At 52.8% G+C, this 19,295-nt stretch overlaps 1 protein-coding gene across 1 annotated transcript; it reads left to right on the top strand.

Moving 5' to 3' along the window:
- Window positions 1-7,985: 7,985 nt before the first annotated feature.
- KRP23_10652 (uncharacterized protein) lies at window positions 7,986-12,689 on the top strand (the record flags this gene model as incomplete). The annotated part of the gene is made up of 3 exons (XM_067881127.1): window positions 7,986-8,060; window positions 8,119-8,196; window positions 12,528-12,689. The coding sequence occupies 3 exons, from the start codon at window positions 7,986-7,988 to the stop codon at window positions 12,687-12,689; spliced, it is 315 nt and encodes a 104-aa protein (XP_067741402.1).
- Between the last annotated feature and the right edge of the window lie 6,606 nt (window positions 12,690-19,295).

Genomic DNA, 19,295 nt, shown 5'->3' with positions numbered 1-19,295 from the left:
CATCGTTGACGATGACGTCGCGAAGCGAGTACACTTTGATCCGTTAACGAATCAAAGGCGCGACTACTACATCGGGCTCTTCCATGAGCTCCGATGGTTTGCGAGCAAGAAGACTTCTCGCAGAAGCAAAGTGCCCGAGTGGCAGGCACTTTGTCAAAGTTGGAGTGCCTTTGTTGAAAACTTCAACAAGAACCCCGCTGGCTATCGCGACCGGATTAGCCAGGCGCGGGAGCGCTACGAGAAATTCTCGAAGCGTGGTAAACTTGAACGACTGCACCATGGTGCAGTCGGTATTGGACTTCCTTGCGCAGTGCCTTATGACATTGCTTGTGAGTACTGCTACCCCGGAGCAGTACGCATCACCGAGCGGGACGTCAACGGGTACACGTCCATGTGTGTACCTGACGACCTCAAGACCCTGCGCGCCAGTTTTCAGGCGCAGGCGTCTTCTAGTGCTGCGGATAATCGCAGCACTTATCCGAGTGCTGTAGGCGACTACAGCGCTCGCCCAAGTTTTACGCCCTTCGGCGGAGGTGGCGGTGGCGGCCTTCGTACGCCGTCACCATTTCCGGAATGTCCTCCATCAGGACATTCCGTGATTCCCACGTATCGTGTTGGGGAGGAAATCCTCTCCAACGAATACGAAAATGAACCGGACCTTGGGTCTGGTTCCGATGACCAACAATTCGCTGGACGATCCAGCGAGTTGCCCCGCGTGCGTCTCGCAACGGGGGTGGGGGGGGCGGGAAGACGCCCCGGGTTTGGTCAACCAAACTTTGAGTCTCGCTTGGAGGCTGTTGAGCGTCTCCAAGCGTCGCAGTTCGCTGCTCTGCGTCAGGAGCTGAGCTTGTTGAAGGCTCAGCTCGCGGAGGTTGCGCAGACGACCTCGAACGTAAAGGTCGAGGTCGGGACGAGACTCTCTGGCGTCTCGAAGCGCGTCGCCGCGCTCGAGAGCGCTTTGGCGAGTCACCAGACGTAGGTGACTCGTGCTGCACGTACGGCTTCAGTCGCCCAACGTAAAACGTTGGGTGCAAGCGCATGCTGGACGGTATGTCCAGTGTGTACGCGTTGCCATGCTTCGCCAACACGGTGAATGGCCCAATGAAGCGCGGAGCAAGCTTGCTTGCTCCGAAATCGGAAACTGCATGTTTAGCTAGGTTCTGAGTAGCTAACAGAACTAATGAACCAACTTTGAATTCATTTGTGTTTCCCCTGCCGGTGTTATCGGCATTCAGCTTCTGTCGATCGACAGAAGCTGCTATTGCATCTTGGACAAACCGAATTACGGCTTGCCGACGCTGGACAAAGTCCATTGCATCCGAGCTGAACCCCTGGTTCAGTTCGTGTTCCTTGTTCGCAGCAGGCCCAGCCTGTGCGTGATGTCCGTTGTGGTTTAAAGTGTCTACGCCCGTCGTAGACACTGTCTTGTCGTCGCCATGACTGCGCGCAGTACGTGCGCGAGTCGTCACAGCTGATACATTGCTTGTATCAGCGTGCTTATCCGGTTGTTTTGAATTAACCGGATATCCTCCCCCACTTAAGGAAGGAGCTACCGCACCGAGTACGCTCGGTACGCGTGGGTGCCTCATGGCATTCACGTAGAACGGTGTGTGTCCTGTCGAGACATGCACCGAGTTATTGATGGCGAACTCCGCCATCGGCAAGCAGTCGCTCCATTGATGGAACGAGTGCGCGTAGCTCTTCATGGTGTCAACCAGCACGCGGTTGACACGCTCTGTTTGTCCGTCGGTCTGCGGGTGATCCGCAGTCGACATGGACAACTGCGTCCCAAGAAGTGTAAACACTTCTTGCCAGAATCGCGCTGTAAAGCGCGGATCCCGATCCGACACGATGTCGAGTGGCATGCCATGGTGTCTAAACACCATGTCGACAAACAGACATGCCGTCTGTTTGGCTGTCACCTCGGCTGGTACTGCAGCAAGATGCACCATCTTGCTGAAGCGGTCAACAAAGACCACAATACCAGTCCTCCGCTTGTTGTCTTGCGGAAGACCAAAAACAAAGTCCATTGAAATGGACTGCCAGCACTCCGACGGAGTCGGTAGTGATTGAAGCGGAGCCTGCGAGTTGGGCGCAGGCTTCACGCGCTGGCATACCTCGCAAGCACGAACGTACTTGCGTACCCACTTGTACTGGTGACTCCAATAGAAGTCACGCGTGAGAAGCAAATATGTCTTCTCACGGCCAGGATGTCCCGATGTCGGGGCATCGTGGTACTCGTACGTGATCTTGAGCTTCAGCTCATGATCATCCGGCACGACAATGCGATCTGCGTTGTCGTCGACTGCGCTGTAAAGCAGCAGACCGTTGTGTACACGATAACGGTGTACACGGGCACGAAGGTGTTTGGCCAGCTTCTGACGAGACTTGTCAGAAGGTGTGGAGAAATACTCCACCAATTGCTTCGCATCCGCATCATGTGCGTATGCGGCCTTCACTTCGTCCAGCAAGGACGACGAGGGTGTAGTCGTCCTGACGACGCCAACTGCGTTGGCGTCGGCCTCTTGCACCGCATAATCTGGTCGACGCGAAAGCGCGTCGGCCACGACATTCAACCTTCCAGGTTTGTACTCAACCTGGAAGTTGTATTCAGCAAAGAATGACAGCCACCGTGCCATTCTTTGTGATATGTGCGGCGACTTGATCGCCGTACGCAACGATGCGTGGTCGGTGTAGACCACGAATGGTCTACTCCCAAGTAGATACACTCGAAACTTTGCGAGTGCATACTTCATGGCAAGGAGTTCCTTGTCATGTACCGGGTAATTGCGCTCAGCTGGCTTCAGCTGACGCGATTGGTAGTAAACCACACGATCACGACCTTCGTGATCGAGTTGCATCAGTGCGCATCCGATCGCGAAATCGGATGCATCGCACACCACGTGGAATGGGCGATCTTGGTCGACCACCGCCAAGATCGGCGCCTCAGTCAAGCCCTGCTTGACTGCTTCGAAGGCCTGCTGACAATCAGCAGTCCATTCCCATGCAGCCTCTTTCTTTAAGAGCTGCGACAGCGGGCGAATCTTGCCCGCGTAGTTGCTCACGTACTTGCACAAGTACGTGGCGAGTCCAAGGAACTGCCGCAGTTCCTTTACGTTTGAAGGCGTAGGCCATTCATTGATCACTCTGACCTTTCCTGGGTCAGGGCGTACGCCGTTCTTCCCCACGAGACACCCAAGTACGGGTATCTCGGTCGCCCCGAAGATACACTTCTTCAGGTTCGCGTAGAGCTTGTGCTTTCGCATGAGCTCAAGCAACTTGCGGAGATGCTCTGTATGCATCTCCACATCCGATTTACCATTCACAGCCCGGCTGTGAATGAACACGTCGTCGAAATAGCTCGGTGCGAAGTCGCGCACCGAGCGCAACAAGTGCGTGACGCACCTGTTGAACGTCGCTGGGGCGTTCTTCAGCCCCTGCGGCATCACGAGCCACTCCCAGAGCATGCCGCTCGGAGTGCTTACCGCCGTGAGAGGGATATCACTCTCACGCATGAGGATCTGATAGAACCCGTCTCTCAGATCCAGAGTACTGAAGATAGTACTCGAGGTCATCGAATCGATGATCACATCTTTTCGAGGTATCGGCGTCTGTGCCGGTACCGTCGCATCGTTCAGCTTGTTGTACGCATGAACGATGCGCCACCCGCCCTGTGGTTTCTTCACACAGAACGTAGGCGCGCTGTGCGGGGACTTCGATTCCCGCACTTGTCCTGCATTGCGACGACTTTCAAAGAAGTCGTCGATTGCCTTGACTTGCTCACGCGGCAGTGGCCACTGTCGCGTGACGCAGTACTTCGTTCCCGGCACGAGATCAATCTCGTGCTGAACACCCTTGTCCTGCGGTAACTCCGCAGGAATGTCGTCCGGGAGTACATCCTTGTACTCACGCAAGACCTTGTAAAAGGGGCTCGCCTTGAGCGAGTCCCAGCCTTGCTCGTCGAAGCGTTCCTTCTTCGACTTCGCGCTGAGGGCGTCCGCGCCCTCAGAGATGAGCTGATTCAGCTCTTCTGCTTCACACGTCATCCTCTCGACGTCCGAGAGGATGCAGATCTGCTCGATGCGTCCATCGTGCAGGTCGCGAGCGAAACGCTTCCAGCTTGTGACTGGGAGCGACATCAACTCCGACGCTAACGTCGGAGGATTATTCAGCCTCATCTTCTTGTATTGGAGACCAATACTCGTACGCGTCAAGACATTCAATGTCTCGACGGTCGTCTCCAACTCCTGTGTCTGCCCGGCAGACACTGCTTGTAGCGTCTCGGTCCCTGACCGAGACTTGCGCAGCTTTTCTCGCTTGCGCCGTTCACTTCTCGTGCGGAGCCCGGCTCCGCGAGTTTCTTCTTGTCCAGGCCCGGCCGTGGACAGTTGTTCCTTGTATTCGCCGGCGGGTTTTACCCGCGGGCGCACGCGTTCAAGCCCGGCTTGATCGCGCACCGCTTCGTCGTGCAGCCCGGCTGCACGCGAGCTCGCAAGCATTTCCGGTGCGGGACGTTTGCAACCGTCCGCACTGCTTGCAGCGTCGGCTCCCAGAGCCGACGCGTCTTCTTTACCTCTACGCCTAACGGCGGAGTGTCTTTCGACCAATTGTGTGTCGACATTACCTGTCGACACTACCGCGTCGCCCCGGACGCTTCGAGACCCTCTCGAATCGGATTGAACCAGGCCCTGCTGATTCGGTCCACATCTTCTCCCAACGACTCTCGCAGTCGTTGGCGTTCGCTTGGGGTGACCGGAGACAGCCGCATTCCGCGCTGTCTCTAGTGGAGGGCCGCATGCACCACGTGGTGCATGTGCTGCGCCGACAGGGCCATCGCTCTCTGTCGCGCTGCTGCTGCTCCCGAAGCGCACGATCGTGCGCTTCATCCAGTCGATCACCGGATCATGCCGTGCAAGCCACGGCATGCCCAACACCATATCGAACTTATCGTCCAGTTCCAGGACGATAAGCTCGTCGACGAACTCCTTCTCTTGGTAAGAGAAGCGTACGCGTACGATACGCTTCTCGGTTCTAACAACGACACCCGTTGCTAGCCTCACTTCCAATAGACTTCGAGGTGTTTCCACCTCCTCGAAGTCAAGCCTTGGAAGGCTCTGCAGTCGAACAAAGTTGTTCGACGCACCACAGTCCACTAGAGCACGAAGGGACTTCTCTCTCTTCGAGCTTACCTTCAGGATGACAAGGTTCGGCTTGTCATCTTGCTTCTTGCAGTGAGATTGACTCTCACTGGGGGCAGCGATCTTCATTGCAGCGTGTCCGATGTCGACACGCTCGATCGCATCACCAGCAGGGCGCCCCGCGCCTGCTGGTCCCTTTAGTTTTTTGATTGCCCGTGACGATACCCAGTATCGCCACGACGGCTCCTCGCCGCGTGCACAGGTGCTGTGCACTCGCGGGCGTAGTGACCGATGTTTCCGCAGCGGAAACAACGCACATTTGTTGATCCACGACGCTGCTGGGAACCAGCAGCTGTCGCACTCGAGAGGTCCATTGGTTCGGGACCTCCCGACGGCCTTGCCACCGGTCGTGGCATCAGCCGTGGGGCGTTCACATGCAGTTTAGCCTGCCGCAGGCTAAACTCTTCTTGCATTGCAAGCGCAATTGCAGCCTCGAGAGTATTTGGATACTCTCGGAAGAGATAGGTCTTCACAGGCCCATCTCTAAGGCCCTTCATGAACGTGACGACCTTTGTCGCCTCGTCAATCGGGTTGGTCACGATGTTCGAGACCAAGTACCGTGCCCTTTGGGCGTAAGCATGCACGTCATGCTTGCCCTGTTGCAGATCGAGGAACTCCGCCCTCGATCGGAACTCGTTTTGCGGGGGCTCAAACGCTAGTTTGAGCTCCTCCTTGAACTCTTCGTACGTGCTAAAGCACGTAGGATCTGTGAGTCGGCGTCCGTACGCCCAACTCCTCGCTCGTCCGCCAAGACATGACATGGCGAACGCAACCTTCGACAACGGGTCGACGATACGTCGAGCCGTAATGGCAGTGTCGACCTCGACAAGCCAACGGAGGAGAGGTTCGCCCTCTCTTCCAACGTAGCTGCTTACGTGGAGTTTTAATGACTCCACGCGCGGTGTGGCCGATGGCGACACCGAAGTTCGAGCAGCGGTTTCACGCTGTTCCTTCACGATGAAACCCAGAGCAACACCGTGTTGCTCCGTCGGTGATAGCGTTCGCAACATCGTTGCTACCGCCGCTTCCCCAATGACTGTTGACAGTCGTTGGAGGGCCTCCCACTCTGGTTCCGACAGGTGGGGGCAGTCTGCACGCGCAACATGCGTTGCAGACGTGTTTGGGCTACCCACGGACATGTTACTGTCCGAGGGCAGGTTCTCAGCCCCGCGTTCGTATTCCATACGAACGTGTTAGTCGGTCGTTGGACGGACTACAAAGTGCTACCAGGTGTAATGGGTCTGCTTAGACCCACTACTTAAGCTTACACGTGTGCGCACGTGTAGGAGGAAGCGTAGGAGTAATTTACTTAAGTTCAGTATACTTGTATCCACAAGTATACTTAAACCTAGATAAACGAACCAAACGAAAGCTTTGGTGGTAAATGAGAACTCTATTGATTGTAAATGGGGTTTCCTCCTAAAACTGATATTTCTAATGAGAGGTTCTGCCATTGGATGGCTGGCAGAACCCCTATCTATTGAATGACTCTCATTGGTAGAAAGGTGTTACTTTCTACCAGTCATATGCCTTTTGCTATGAATGTGGACCACCCTGTGGTGGTCACCTGAATGTATGCCTTAGTGCATGTTGCACTAAGGTAGGAGGTGAACCGAATGTGTAGCCCCGCTACACTGCTGGTTTTGGAAATCATCAGTAAGGGCAGTACCGTCGAAGCCATCTATCGGGAAAAAGTCTATAGAACGAGTACCGTGAGGTACAGTGCTCTTTGGCGCACATCCTGGTTTCCGGCACGAAGCAATATCGTCCAGATGAAGACCGTCACACCTGTACGCTCCAAAATGCCTTCGATATTGAGTTTATTGCTGACGCCTTCGTCATAATGTACTGCTGCTATGGTTGTAAAGGCGGAGTGGCGCATGGAGCAGCTTCACCTCACGCTGAAGAAGCGCTGGCTTCGCGTGACACGACAAAGATCATTGTCGAGTAAATACTGGTCGAGGTCTCGTGTCGGATAGCGGCGCGCTGCTACTTATGTTCGGGGTGTACTCCAAATTCGGCCGCACGGGTAGCTGGCCGCCCTCGTGTCGCGGCGCTCCGCCGCGGGTCAGCCTCTGTGTCATCGGGGCCTTGATTCTCACCTTACCAAGCACCACTGGTAGGGTCACGGTCCACGACGCGCGCAGCGACAAGGCCACTGCAGAGCCGGACAACCAGGTGAACTGGTCCGTCGATCTGCCGATGCTACTTGCCGTCGTCACCTACGATACCGCCACGTACGGGGACAACATTAAATCTGGCTGTGGGACCATTCCACGGCACGAAGACCGTGCTGGAAGGCCCGTACATCGAGGTGCATCGACTTCTGGGCCGCCATCCTGGACACGCTCGGATCCATGTTCTTCGTCTTCGCACATATGGGCATCGTCCAGCGCGGATAATTTCGAGGACGTCAAGTGCGCCGCCTCAATCCCCACGTGTGATCTACTTCGCCGGACTATTGCAACTCAAAGCTTACCTAGCGCACCTCTATTGTGCCTGCAGACTTCCCTAGAGAGACTTTATAGCCAAACAAATATCACTGTTGGTCTTCTGAGCATTGAACTCATTCTTTCTAGATTTACACGACGAGAGTAGTGGCCCCATACAGGGAAGGATGGCTCATGAAAGCCGCTCACTTTGAACCCATACATTTAGTCCTGGAAGAAGTCGATTTATCACCTTCGCGGAAGAATGGTGGATTGGCGCCCCCATTCTGAGCGTCTCCAGGTCGATGGATCCCCCTCTCTTCTGCCTTGGTTACCTATAATCTAACTGTTTCCATGCATGAATAGTTCTCTTCGCGTGAATACTACCAACGAGGACTACAGGAAGGACTACGGTGGCGTTAGTCTCGATACGGTAAACATCATTCAACCGACTAGATCGATAACGCGTGCTAACTGATATTTGAGAGTAGGCGCTGCAGTATTTCAGCAGTGAGAAGAAGATCGAGTTCGATTCTCTCTACCCTGTCTACAACGACCCTGATGGACGGGTGAGTTGCCTTCATACATATCGATGTATCGAATGCCGGTTGTTCATTTTCGCATTTTATGGGCCAAGAGGACGTGACCGAATACGAGTTTGGGCGCGTCCCAACCCATGCCGACGTAGAAGACTTCATTTCACAATTGCCAGTCAAGGAGATGTATGCGATCTACGAAGCCGTTTGCCTATCAAAAGAGGAGTATATGCATGAATATCTCTGGATGATGGACTGGCTGAAAACGTCAATGGAAATTTCCGAGGTAATGCCCAGGGGTTTTCAATGATTTCCATTTACTAATGCTTCGGGTCTCTTATGTGTAAATTATGATGGTTAGATTCCACGCTCGCAGATTCAAGCCCGTATGAAATTTCTAACTGAATACGTCCTTGGAAAGTGTGACAAGCTAGATGCCCACCATGATCGCCATCTTGCAATGAAAGCAGACAAGACCATTGCCCAGGAAGAAGTGCATCAACACGGTATGCAGGGATACCGAATGGAAAAGAGGTACAACGTTACGGTCCACATGGTTATTGCTGTGGACGTGGTAGACATGTTGGCGTATCGACTCATAGAGGACAAAACTCTCCTGAAAAAGTGCGTCTGCACAAAATGCGCATATTATCGCTCTCCGCAATGGCAACATTAACAACCATTCGGTCTGACTCGTCAAAACCTGAAGTCAAAGCAATTCTACAGTCATGGATATGGAACGAGTTGCGCTGCAGACAAATACTACAACAGAACGTAGTTGAGCCGAGGTATGCGACGCTGTATGTTGCAGTCGTCAGCGTTGATAAGAAGGATTGTTGTTCACTTATGTATTTAAAAAAAACTATATGAAGAAGAATGAAGGAAGCCCAGTCTGAATATCTTGTGTAAGCTACCTCTGTGGACCACCGCCACTACCACAGTGTTCACGGCTGTAATAGTAGCATCGGCACCATCAAACCTGCCACCGAGGCCCGTGATGGTCTACTTGGAGTCTGCAGCATCGGTGCAACGCCGTCCATCCAATCATTCATTAGCACGCGAACAGGATCTTCGCAGCGGGCACATGGCGCACCATCACCGTTACAACATTGTACGCGGTCACCGTGGCACCAAGATGACCTCCAAACAGCAATTGAGGTCCGTGACTTGTTCGCTTCTACAGCAACACGGACGCCACTTCAACCGCCCAGCAGTTCGAGGCCAGCCTGGCACATGACCACCGCAACGGACGCAATGTGCATCGCCATCATCAGCACGGTGTCCACGAACACAGTGGTAGCGAGAGATCCGCTCAGCAGCAATTGTTGTCCATGAACAGACCCACGGCATCAGCACAGCATGACGTCCGTCGTGCTGTGCGTAACTACGCTGGTGACGACCACTGCAACATGCGCAAGGTCCGCAACCACTGTGTACGCGGTCACAGTAGCAGCGAGCCGGTCTCCAAACAGCACACGAGGTCCGTGATGTGACGCCATCGGCAGCAGCATCTACGACACGCCATCCGTTCAACCGTTCAATGGCGCCTGTGCATCACCATCGCACCGGACACAAGGTGCAGATCAACCCGGTGTACGCAGCCACAGTAGTAGCTAGTCGACTCGAAGTAGCACTTGAGGTCCGTGACGTGACGGCGTCTGGAGCAGCATCGACGACAAGCCATCCGTCCAGCAGTTCGAGGGCACCTGGGTCACGAGCTCCACCGCGTGCAGCACTGCCATCACCACGGTGTACGCAGCCACAGTGACAGCGAGTCGCCCTTCAAACAACAATTGGGCAGCGAGACGACCTCCAAACAGCAATTGACCTCCGTGGCGGCCTCCACGTCTTCTGCAGCAGTACTTACATCGCGAGGTTCATTTTCTCGTACAGGGGCAAGATGGCCACGACTACCGCAGCGGACTGGTGCAGCAGCAGCAGCAGCAGCACGGTGTTCGTGCCTAGTCACGGGTGGCCTCCGAGCGACGATTGCGATTCGTGACGGCGTCTACATAGTCTACGGCAGCATGAACGCCTCGAGACCAGCCTGGACCCTGCGAAGGGTGCTCGTACCGTAGGTTGGGATCGGGGAAGCGGTGACGCAGTATGCAATGGTGATAGTAACGTCCACGAGTAGCGGGTTGAATCATATGGAGGGTTGCCGGGGTGTTCAGAAGCTAGGCCAGCAGGAGCCATAGTTGATCACGGCAGCAGAGGTAACCCCGGGCGATAGTCGTAGGTAGGCTTGGTGTCGGTGTGAGTGAGTGCCAGCAAATTTGGAAATAACGTTTGGAAATGGAGCTGCCGCGGCACGGAAATCCCGGGCCAAGCGCAGGAATCCTGCTGCAACTAGAGAGGGAGGCTTGGCACGCACTTCAACGTATCCACCAAAATTCCGCCAATCATCGCCTTCTTGAAGTTTGCATCCAATCATATTCATCGGAGCGAAGACATCGAGAAAAAAACTTGAAAAGCAGCACTTCAGCCAGTGCTACCTCTCGCTATACGCACCTTGGTATTTCTATACCCCGCCATATCGGTTAGCCGTTGCAATGTCTCTTGTGCCTACTTTGTGCTGGGCTCTCCTTGTGGTCTCTTTGATCCCTCTGAATTCGCTTTGTCTACAATATCCCTACGCATAACGAGGGATGACAATGTATCGGATCGCGCAAATGCGTTGAGCGCCACCAGCAAATCACACGCGGTGACCAATTACTGGAGCCAATGTAATATAATGGTCAAAACTAAAGTATTCAAAACAACCAAATGGTGCATTTGTTCGTATTAGCATCAATATGCTTTCGCCAATGCTACTCAATCCAACATCAACGTTCGTTCGGCACTTCTACAACCACAGCAGGTGTGTAGTGCACTGCCACCGCCACCACGGCGGTCGCCACGACAGAGCAGCGATTCGACCTCCAAGCAGCAACAGACGTCCGGGGCGGCCTCCCCACCAACAGCAGCAACATACACACCTGGCGTGGCGACCGCCGTGGTGGCGGTGGCAGTGCACTACACACCTGCTGTGGTTGTAGAAGTGCCGAACGAACGTTGATGTTGGATTGAGTAGCATTGGCGAAAGCGTATTGATGCTAATACGAACAAATGCACCATTTGGTTGTTTTGAATACTTTAGTTTTGACCATTATATGTACATTGGCTCCAGTAATTGGTCACCGCGTGTGATTTGCTGGTGGCGCTCAACGCATTTGCGCGATCCGATACATTGTCATCCCTCGTTATGCGTAGGGATATTGTAGACAAAGCGAATCCAGAGGGATCAAAGAGACCACAAGGAGAGCCCAGCACAAAGTAGGCACAAGAGATATTGCAACGGCTAACCGATATGGCGGGGTATAGAAATACCAAGGTGCGTATAGCGAGAGGTAGCACTGGCTGAAGTGATGCTTTTCAAGTTTTTTTCTCGATGTCTTCGCTCCGATGAATATGATTGGATGCAAACTTCAAGAAGGCGATGATTGGCGGAATTTTGGTGGATATGTTGAAATGCGCGCCAAGCCTCCCTCTCTAGTTGCAGCAGGATTCCCGCGCTTGGCCCGGGATTTCCGCGCCGCGGCAGCTCCATTTCCAAACGTTATTTCCAAATTTGCTGGCACTCACTCACACCGACACCAAGCCTACCTACGACTATCGCCCGGGGTTACCTCTGCTGCCGTGATCAACTATGGCTCCTGCTGGCCTAGCTTCTGAACACCCCGGCAACCCTCCATATGATTCAACCCGCTACTCGTGGACGTTACTATCACCATTGCATACTGCGTCACCGCTTCCCCGATCCCAACCTACGGTACGAGCACCCTTCGCAGGGTCCAGGCTGGTCTCGAGGCGTTCATGCTGCCGTAGACTATGTAGACGCCGTCACGAATCGCAATCGTCGCTCGGAGGCCACCCGTGACTAGGCACGAACACCGTGCTGCTGCTGCACCAGTCCGCTGCGGTAGTCGTGGCCATCTTGCCCCTGTACGAGAAAATGAACCTCGCGATGTAAGTACTGCTGCAGAAGACGTGGAGGCCGCCACGGAGGTCAATTGCTGTTTGGAGGTCGTCTCGCTGCCCAATTGTTGTTTGAAGGGCGACTCGCTGTCACTGTGGCTGCGTACACCGTGGTGATGGCAGTGCTGCACGCGGTGGAGCTCGTGACCCAGGTGCCCTCGAACTGCTGGACGGATGGCTTGTCGTCGATGCTGCTCCAGACGCCGTCACGTCACGGACCTCAAGTGCTGCTTCGAGTCGACTAGCTACTACTGTGGCTGCGTACACCGGGTTGATCTGCACCTTGTGTCCGGTGCGATGGTGATGCACAGGGGCCATTGAACGGTTGAACGGATGGCGTGTCGTAGATGCTGCTGCCGATGGCGTCACATCACGGACCTCGTGTGCTGTTTGGAGACCGGCTCGCTGCTACTGTGACCGCGTACACGGTGGTTGCGGACCTTGCGCATGTTGCAGTGGTCGTCACCAGCGTAGTTACGCACAGCACGACGGACGTCATGCTGTGCTGATGCCGTGGGTCTGTTCATGGACAACAATTGCTGCTGAGCGGATCTCTCGCTACCACTGTGTTCGTGGACACCGTGCTGGTGATGGCGATGCACATTGCGTCCGTTGCGGTGGTCATGTGCCAGGCTAGCCTCGAACTGCTGGGCGGTTGAAGTGGCGTCCGTGTTGCTACAGAAGCCGTCGAGGCTGTTTCGGAGCACATTATCGCTTGGGGACGAACTACGCTGCTACCGTGGCCGCGAACACCGTTCTGTCTTCATAGAGGGTAGATTTTTTTCCCCTTTAGATTAGCACATAGTAGAGATTGCGAGTACCAATACGTATTTGGCTTGCCCTCCAGGAAGCGCGAGCATTCATCGAATCAAAACAAACGTTATATGAGTACACTGATGAGCCTCGATCGGCCGATCTATCAATGGGTACACGGGCTGCGAAGGGCTGCGTGGATTTCCAACCCAAGCTTGGCGAGCCTTTACATACAAATGCCTTGATATTTGACGCGGTGCAATCCTCTCAGTCTCCAAAAGGCGTCTTCTCGATCACTAGTTTCACTGCTTGCTATTGTGCTTCGAGATGTCGCGCAAAAGAAAGCAGTGTCTGCAAAATACGGTGGAGTCTACTCCTAAGCGTCGACAATCCAACCGCTCACTTGGGAGCACGGATGCCACGTCAGCTTCTCTTGGTACGATGTGATGCGATACTATAAGAATGAATAGTATTGGGCCAAAACCTTACACGTAAATTCACAGATACAACAGGTGATCGTGCCAGATTTGGTGCTGTTTGGCCTCTTCTCCGACGAGCTGGGTGATATGTTAGGCGTCCAAGGGGGAGCAGTTTGAACGACCTGTACCTCTACGTTCCTCCTCATGGAAATCCAAAAGGTGTGGACGGTGTCGACTTCTTTTTAGGTGAACAGGATCTCTTGGAGTATTGCAACAAGAACAAGCAGATTCGTGCCTTTATTCAAGGCGATACATTGGCTGTTACGATGATAGACGACAGTAACGCCCGTCCTGACTGTGATGAAACTGTGAAAGATCGACTTAGTGCTGAAAGTATTAAGTCCAGTAATGGCGGTGGTGGCGCTAGTGATCGCGCGCAAAAAGCTAGTGTTGATCACGAATTGATGTCGGGTGATATGTTTTATTGTGGAGACACAAACGTTGGTTCTACAATCGCTGTTTCTGTGGAAAATGTCACTGGAGCCGTTGGTCGATCATCATCAACACCTGTAGCCGCACCTGCAAGCTTTTCGGACCGGTCAGCTCACGCGAAGACCACGGATACGACGCCGTCGACCAGGGCTGGCGAAGGTACCAATTCTACATGCGCTGTCTGCAATACAGAGTGTTCAACGGAGCGAGTGTGTACATGATGTGGGAAATTCCTGCATCACTTTTGCTCTCATGATGTGTGCATCTCACTCAAAATTTGTAGCCCCAACGGTGGATTCGCTGAAGATTTTGGCGATAGCTGCTATTGCCGCAAGCTGTGCTATTCAAGTGCTACTGGATTGAATGCTGATAACTCACCAGAAAATACAGAATTACCGACAAATCAAACGACTAAATCAACAAAGACACGTTCGAGAGTGCCTGCTTCTGCATCAGAATTATCGTTGGCAAACGCGAACAAGGTGGGAAGCTGTGCCCCGACCAAGTCAGCACGAGCAGTGTGTAGTAAAACTAAAGCGCCTTCTAAACCAACAAGTCAAACCGGAAAGCCAGCTGCTCGTGCTTCGCCTGCTGCACAACGCAAAAAGAAGGCAAGCTAATCTATGCGCAAGAAAACAAAAGCTGTGGCTAGCTTACTCGCAGAGCTCATACCGCTGCAACAAAGTTTGTTGATGCTAGTGTCGCTTTTTCTCCGACCGACGAGAATTGGATGCCGCTAAGTCTGTATCATGATGCTGGGTCAGCGTATTTGATTGGTTTGGTTACTCGATATCACATTGCGAACGTCCAAAATGAGGACAGTATCAGTGTTCCATCAGCAGTATTTCAGCTCCAATGGACATGCACAGCTTCTCAAACGAAATATCACGTTCATGAGATTGCTGAGGACATTTTAAGCAGGGGGGGGTCCGCCCGTTTGCCAAGCTACAGAAAGGAACACTACGATTTGGCGAATCTTGGAGCTCACTCTGCAATATGGTTCCTAAACTATCGAATATTCCAGCCCTTACAGATGAATTCGAAGAAATGGATGGGCAAGGGTATCACGAGTGGTCTGCTTTTCGTGGTCGCAAGGAATTGCAAGTTGCTCTAAGTCCTGCAGAAGTTGAACAAATTGAATCAATGACATTTTCATCGACCGTATCGTTAGGTCAACCACCAGGTTTGTTTACACATCCCGATGGAACTTCAACGACGAAGGTTCGAGAGGACAGTATCAAGCACTTTGAGCATTTAGCAACTTCGGCCTTTTTTTGCCTTTATCCCCCTGTCGTTCTGGAACCAAGTGGTCGTATTTTCAAACGAATATGCCGCAGCAGCTGGAAATCCATCTGCTACTAATATATGTATGGAGGAACTCATGAAATTCTCGGGATTCTGTGGTACATGACTCTGTTCGACAAGGGGGAGATGAGAAACTACTGGGTTGATGACGACGAAGCTAGCATTTTCCCCGGAGCTCGTTCTACTTGTCTAGAAACAGTTATGACATGGAGAAGATTTATTTACATTCGCAAGAACTTGAGCTTTCGCTCAAAGTTTCGAGTTTGGATATCAAGCGCGACCCAGCAGCTAGGATACGCCCTCTTATCAACATATTGAAATCTCGGTGCATGCGTCATGTTGAAGTTGGTCAAAACGTGGCTGTAGATGAAGCTAGTATTGCGTGTCGTTCGCAATGCGCCCGCCATATTATAGTTTTCAATCCCCAAAAACCGACAGGGAAATATCACTTCAAGTTGTATGTTTGTTGCTGCTCGACATCATGGTATGTCGTGAGTTTCAAATTGCACTGTGCAAGTGAACTAAAAGACCGTTTGGATGGCGTGGTTCCAAGTCCAGAGGTATTACAGCTTGTTGATCTGATAGCGAAGTCCTCTGAAATTCGTTCTCACGTAATTGAAGTTGTGAAATCTTTGAAAGGATCTAATCGCGTTGTCAATACCGATAATTTCTACACCTCGTGCCTGCTACTAGAATCGCTAAGATAGATTGGTCTGTATGGTCGTGGTACAGTGCGCACATCCAGCAAACACTTCCCCCATTTCACCATGATCCGAAAAGCTGATGGAAAGCCTAGAGGCTACATGAAACAAGGCGTGTGCTTAGAGAAACATATCGTAGCGGCCAGTTGGATAGATGGCTCTATTGTGAAAGTAGTCTCTAATGCTGACGCCTCCTCTTCCTCTACGGTATATCGTCGCATAAAGGAGGAACGTGTTGCGTTTAAAGCCCCGACCTGCATCGGTGAATACAACGCGGGGATGCAGGGAGTCGACCGTCATGATCAGCTTCGCGGTCGGTTTTCGCTAGCCGATGGTCACTCATTTCAGAAGTGGCATAAAAAAATAGCAATGGCTATGATTGATATCGCGAGGTGTAATGCGTATGTATGCGATAGCTTGGCACGTGATACAAGCGAGATGGATGTTGCACAGCCTCGCAATAATGCGAGGGAAAGCGCCCGTGACAGCCACCGGGCGTTTGTCATTTCAATTGTGCGAGAATTATTCAATGGAGATTGAAAGAAGTGCATTGACAGTGATGACGGAATTGTGTACACTTCGAATACAAAACCCATGACAACTGCTGCCAATTTGACCAGAAATACGAATGAGCCAGATACGCCAGCACATACATGTGTAGCAAAAGAATCGTGGATTGTGTTACAAGGAAGGAGTCGGGCAATGCGCAAATGCATTGTTTGTAAGTTCGAGGGCAGGGATGCCACCCAGTAAACGGATTACTGCGAGACGCATCGAGTTGCACTCTGCAAGCGTACCTATCCTACCGACCACAGAAAACCGCACCTGTGTCAACAGCAAACTGGACGTGCTGGCAAAAGTATCATTTGTTCTACTTGCCGAAGCAGGTGTATACAGTTGGCGGAAATCTGAGAAGGCCGTCTCCAATTTATAAAGTACAGAGCTCGTTCTTGAAGGAGCGTCGAGACAAAGAGAATACTGAAGAGAACAGCAACCACGACTAGCGTTCAGCTCATATATAATACTGAAGGTAAAAGTAGGCACTCAATACATTGTGTGCACTTGAACTACGACTGAAAATCAACCAGTTACTTGGACTCACGACATCCTCCCTCCTTGTACATTGACCCGTGCAATGTGCGCCGCCTTGTTGCCTTTCGTCAAATCATAGAGCACATGCATGGTGCTGCATGTTACCATCAGCAGCAATGTCTCCATGCTTCCTCTCTAGGCGGCTCCAGCACCTTGATGTCACGTAGAATTCTGTTACCGGGCTCGTGATGTCGAGATCGCCTCGCGGCGAATCCGAGGCAGTCCGCGGGCTGTCGCTGTTGCTAGTTCACCCCGCAACGGGCGCCGTCGGAAACTCTGCGTCCTTGCTGCCTTTCGCCTTGTAGGGCTGCGCCACCATCTCGTTCTGACGGTGTCTAGCGTATGGCTGGTGCATCGGGCGCCGTATTCGCGCCGTACTGGATCTCCTTAGCCTCGTCCCTCCTTATTGCTCGCGCCGTTGTGCCGCACACGTGCATGATGTAGCACAATAATGTCGGGATAGGCGCCAAGCCTTACGCTCTTGTTGGTGTTGGCGCGAGTAGCTTGAGAGACACAGTAACATGAGCGTGCCGTGTGTGTTTAGGCGCGAGTAACTTGAGAAACACAATAGCTTGAGCGCGCCGTGTCTGTTCAGGATTTAGATCCCACGTTGTAAAGGGTGTTAACGCTGACATTTTGCTGGAGGGGCGCAAAAATTGTTGATCAAAAGTCGGTGCCGTATCTTAACTTCACTATAGGCTACAGCAGTCTCTTTACCTTCTTTTGGAAAAGGATACTTCATGTATCATTCTGGTAACGATAGGGTTAACGGACATCTGCTTTTCTTCATATTCGCACAATACAGGTTGGGACGCTGCGATACATCTCGCTCTAGTTGCTACCAGGTCAAACGGCAGCGATTTTCATCGGCACGGCTTATCGCCATCATGGCTTACCGACGTCGATCGTGTCCGATCGCGATCCTCGATTGACTGCAGCACTCTGGCCAACGCTATTCCAGTCACTGAGGCCATGCTCAACGCGTCACATTCAGAGACGGACGGCCAGAGTGAACGCGTAAACAGGGTTGTCAAGGACGTCTTTCAAAGCTTCGCCACGTCGTTTCAGTCGTGGAGCACACTTCTGCCTCTCGGGTGAACAGCGCGGTTCACGCGTCTACGGGTCTCACACCATTCTACGTGAACTATGGTCGACATCTCCGAGTTCCAGTGCCCCTCGGTATGGAGCGCTCGGTTTCAAGAAGCGAAACTGGCGAAGACAACGCGGACCCTACCGTATCACACAAATATCACCGTCCTCCGATACACCTTTGACTAGTGATTTCGAGTCCGCTACCGTTGATTGTCTTGAGAGTGCTCACAACACATTCTCTACCTTGCTGAATAGGGTCAATACTCGTCAGAGTTTTACAAGAATGCTGCGCAAGGAGTGCGCGCGCATACCGCCACGAAGACGGCATAATCCCACATTGCAACTTGGACATCTCAGGCGTTGATCAATATGCGTCAACGTCATTGTGCCGTCGAATACCAAGACGCATCGGCGCGGCTGAGTCACCCGTTTCAATGCCAGCTAACTTCGACCCCATTCCAGTGCCGCTGTCACACGACACTGCGGTTGTCTACACGTTCCTATAACAGCGCGAACCGGTGACACGCTATGCGCGCTACATGATCGCGACAGCGTCGATCACATCCCGACCGGCGCGGGCGTAACATTTTGGAGAAGTTCGCCGTGGGCGGCTATGTGTATTGTCCACGACCGGCATTTAACACACCGCTGTTACAAATTGGACACGAATAAGCTCGCGCCTCGCTTTATTGGACCATTTAAAGTGACGAAAGGTTCTGAAGACGCTTACGCACTACACGTTCCTACGGCTCTACATCTGTATCCAACCTTCTATGTCGGTCGGCTCGGTCGATACAACGCGGTGACTATCGCCACCGACGCCGCTAACTCTGCGGCGGCGCGTGGCACGGCGCTTCTTCCCGACGCTCCCGATGACGTTGCTCCTGGTTCACCACAGGACGGGCAAGACGATCATGACGCTGAGCCATTGATAGTGCGGGTTACGTGCGGCATATCGTAGAGGAGACGCTGGAGCACGACGATACGCATGCTGCCACACAGGATGCGCGTCAAGGCCACGACATTCGTTACCGTGCTAGCAATATTCCTCCGCACCGCCAATGCCATGTACGTTGGCTGGGTTCAATGGCTGATAGTTGAAACCTCGTTCGGGTCTTGTCGCGGATGTTCCAGACTGCGTAGCGGCGTATCCGCGCCAGACGTGTTGATGGTCACCTCAGGACCTCTGCCAAAATTCAAGTAGTCACACGTCACAGGGAAAATATGGTGGACACAAATATGGGCAGCAGCAAATTACTTG

This window comes from Phytophthora ramorum, assembly GCF_020800215.1.
Source record: "Phytophthora ramorum isolate Pr-102 chromosome Unknown Phyram_PR-102_s0010, whole genome shotgun sequence".
Lineage (NCBI taxonomy): Eukaryota > Oomycota > Peronosporomycetes > Peronosporales > Peronosporaceae > Phytophthora > Phytophthora ramorum.
This window is presented reverse-complemented; position numbering and strand designations above follow the sequence as displayed.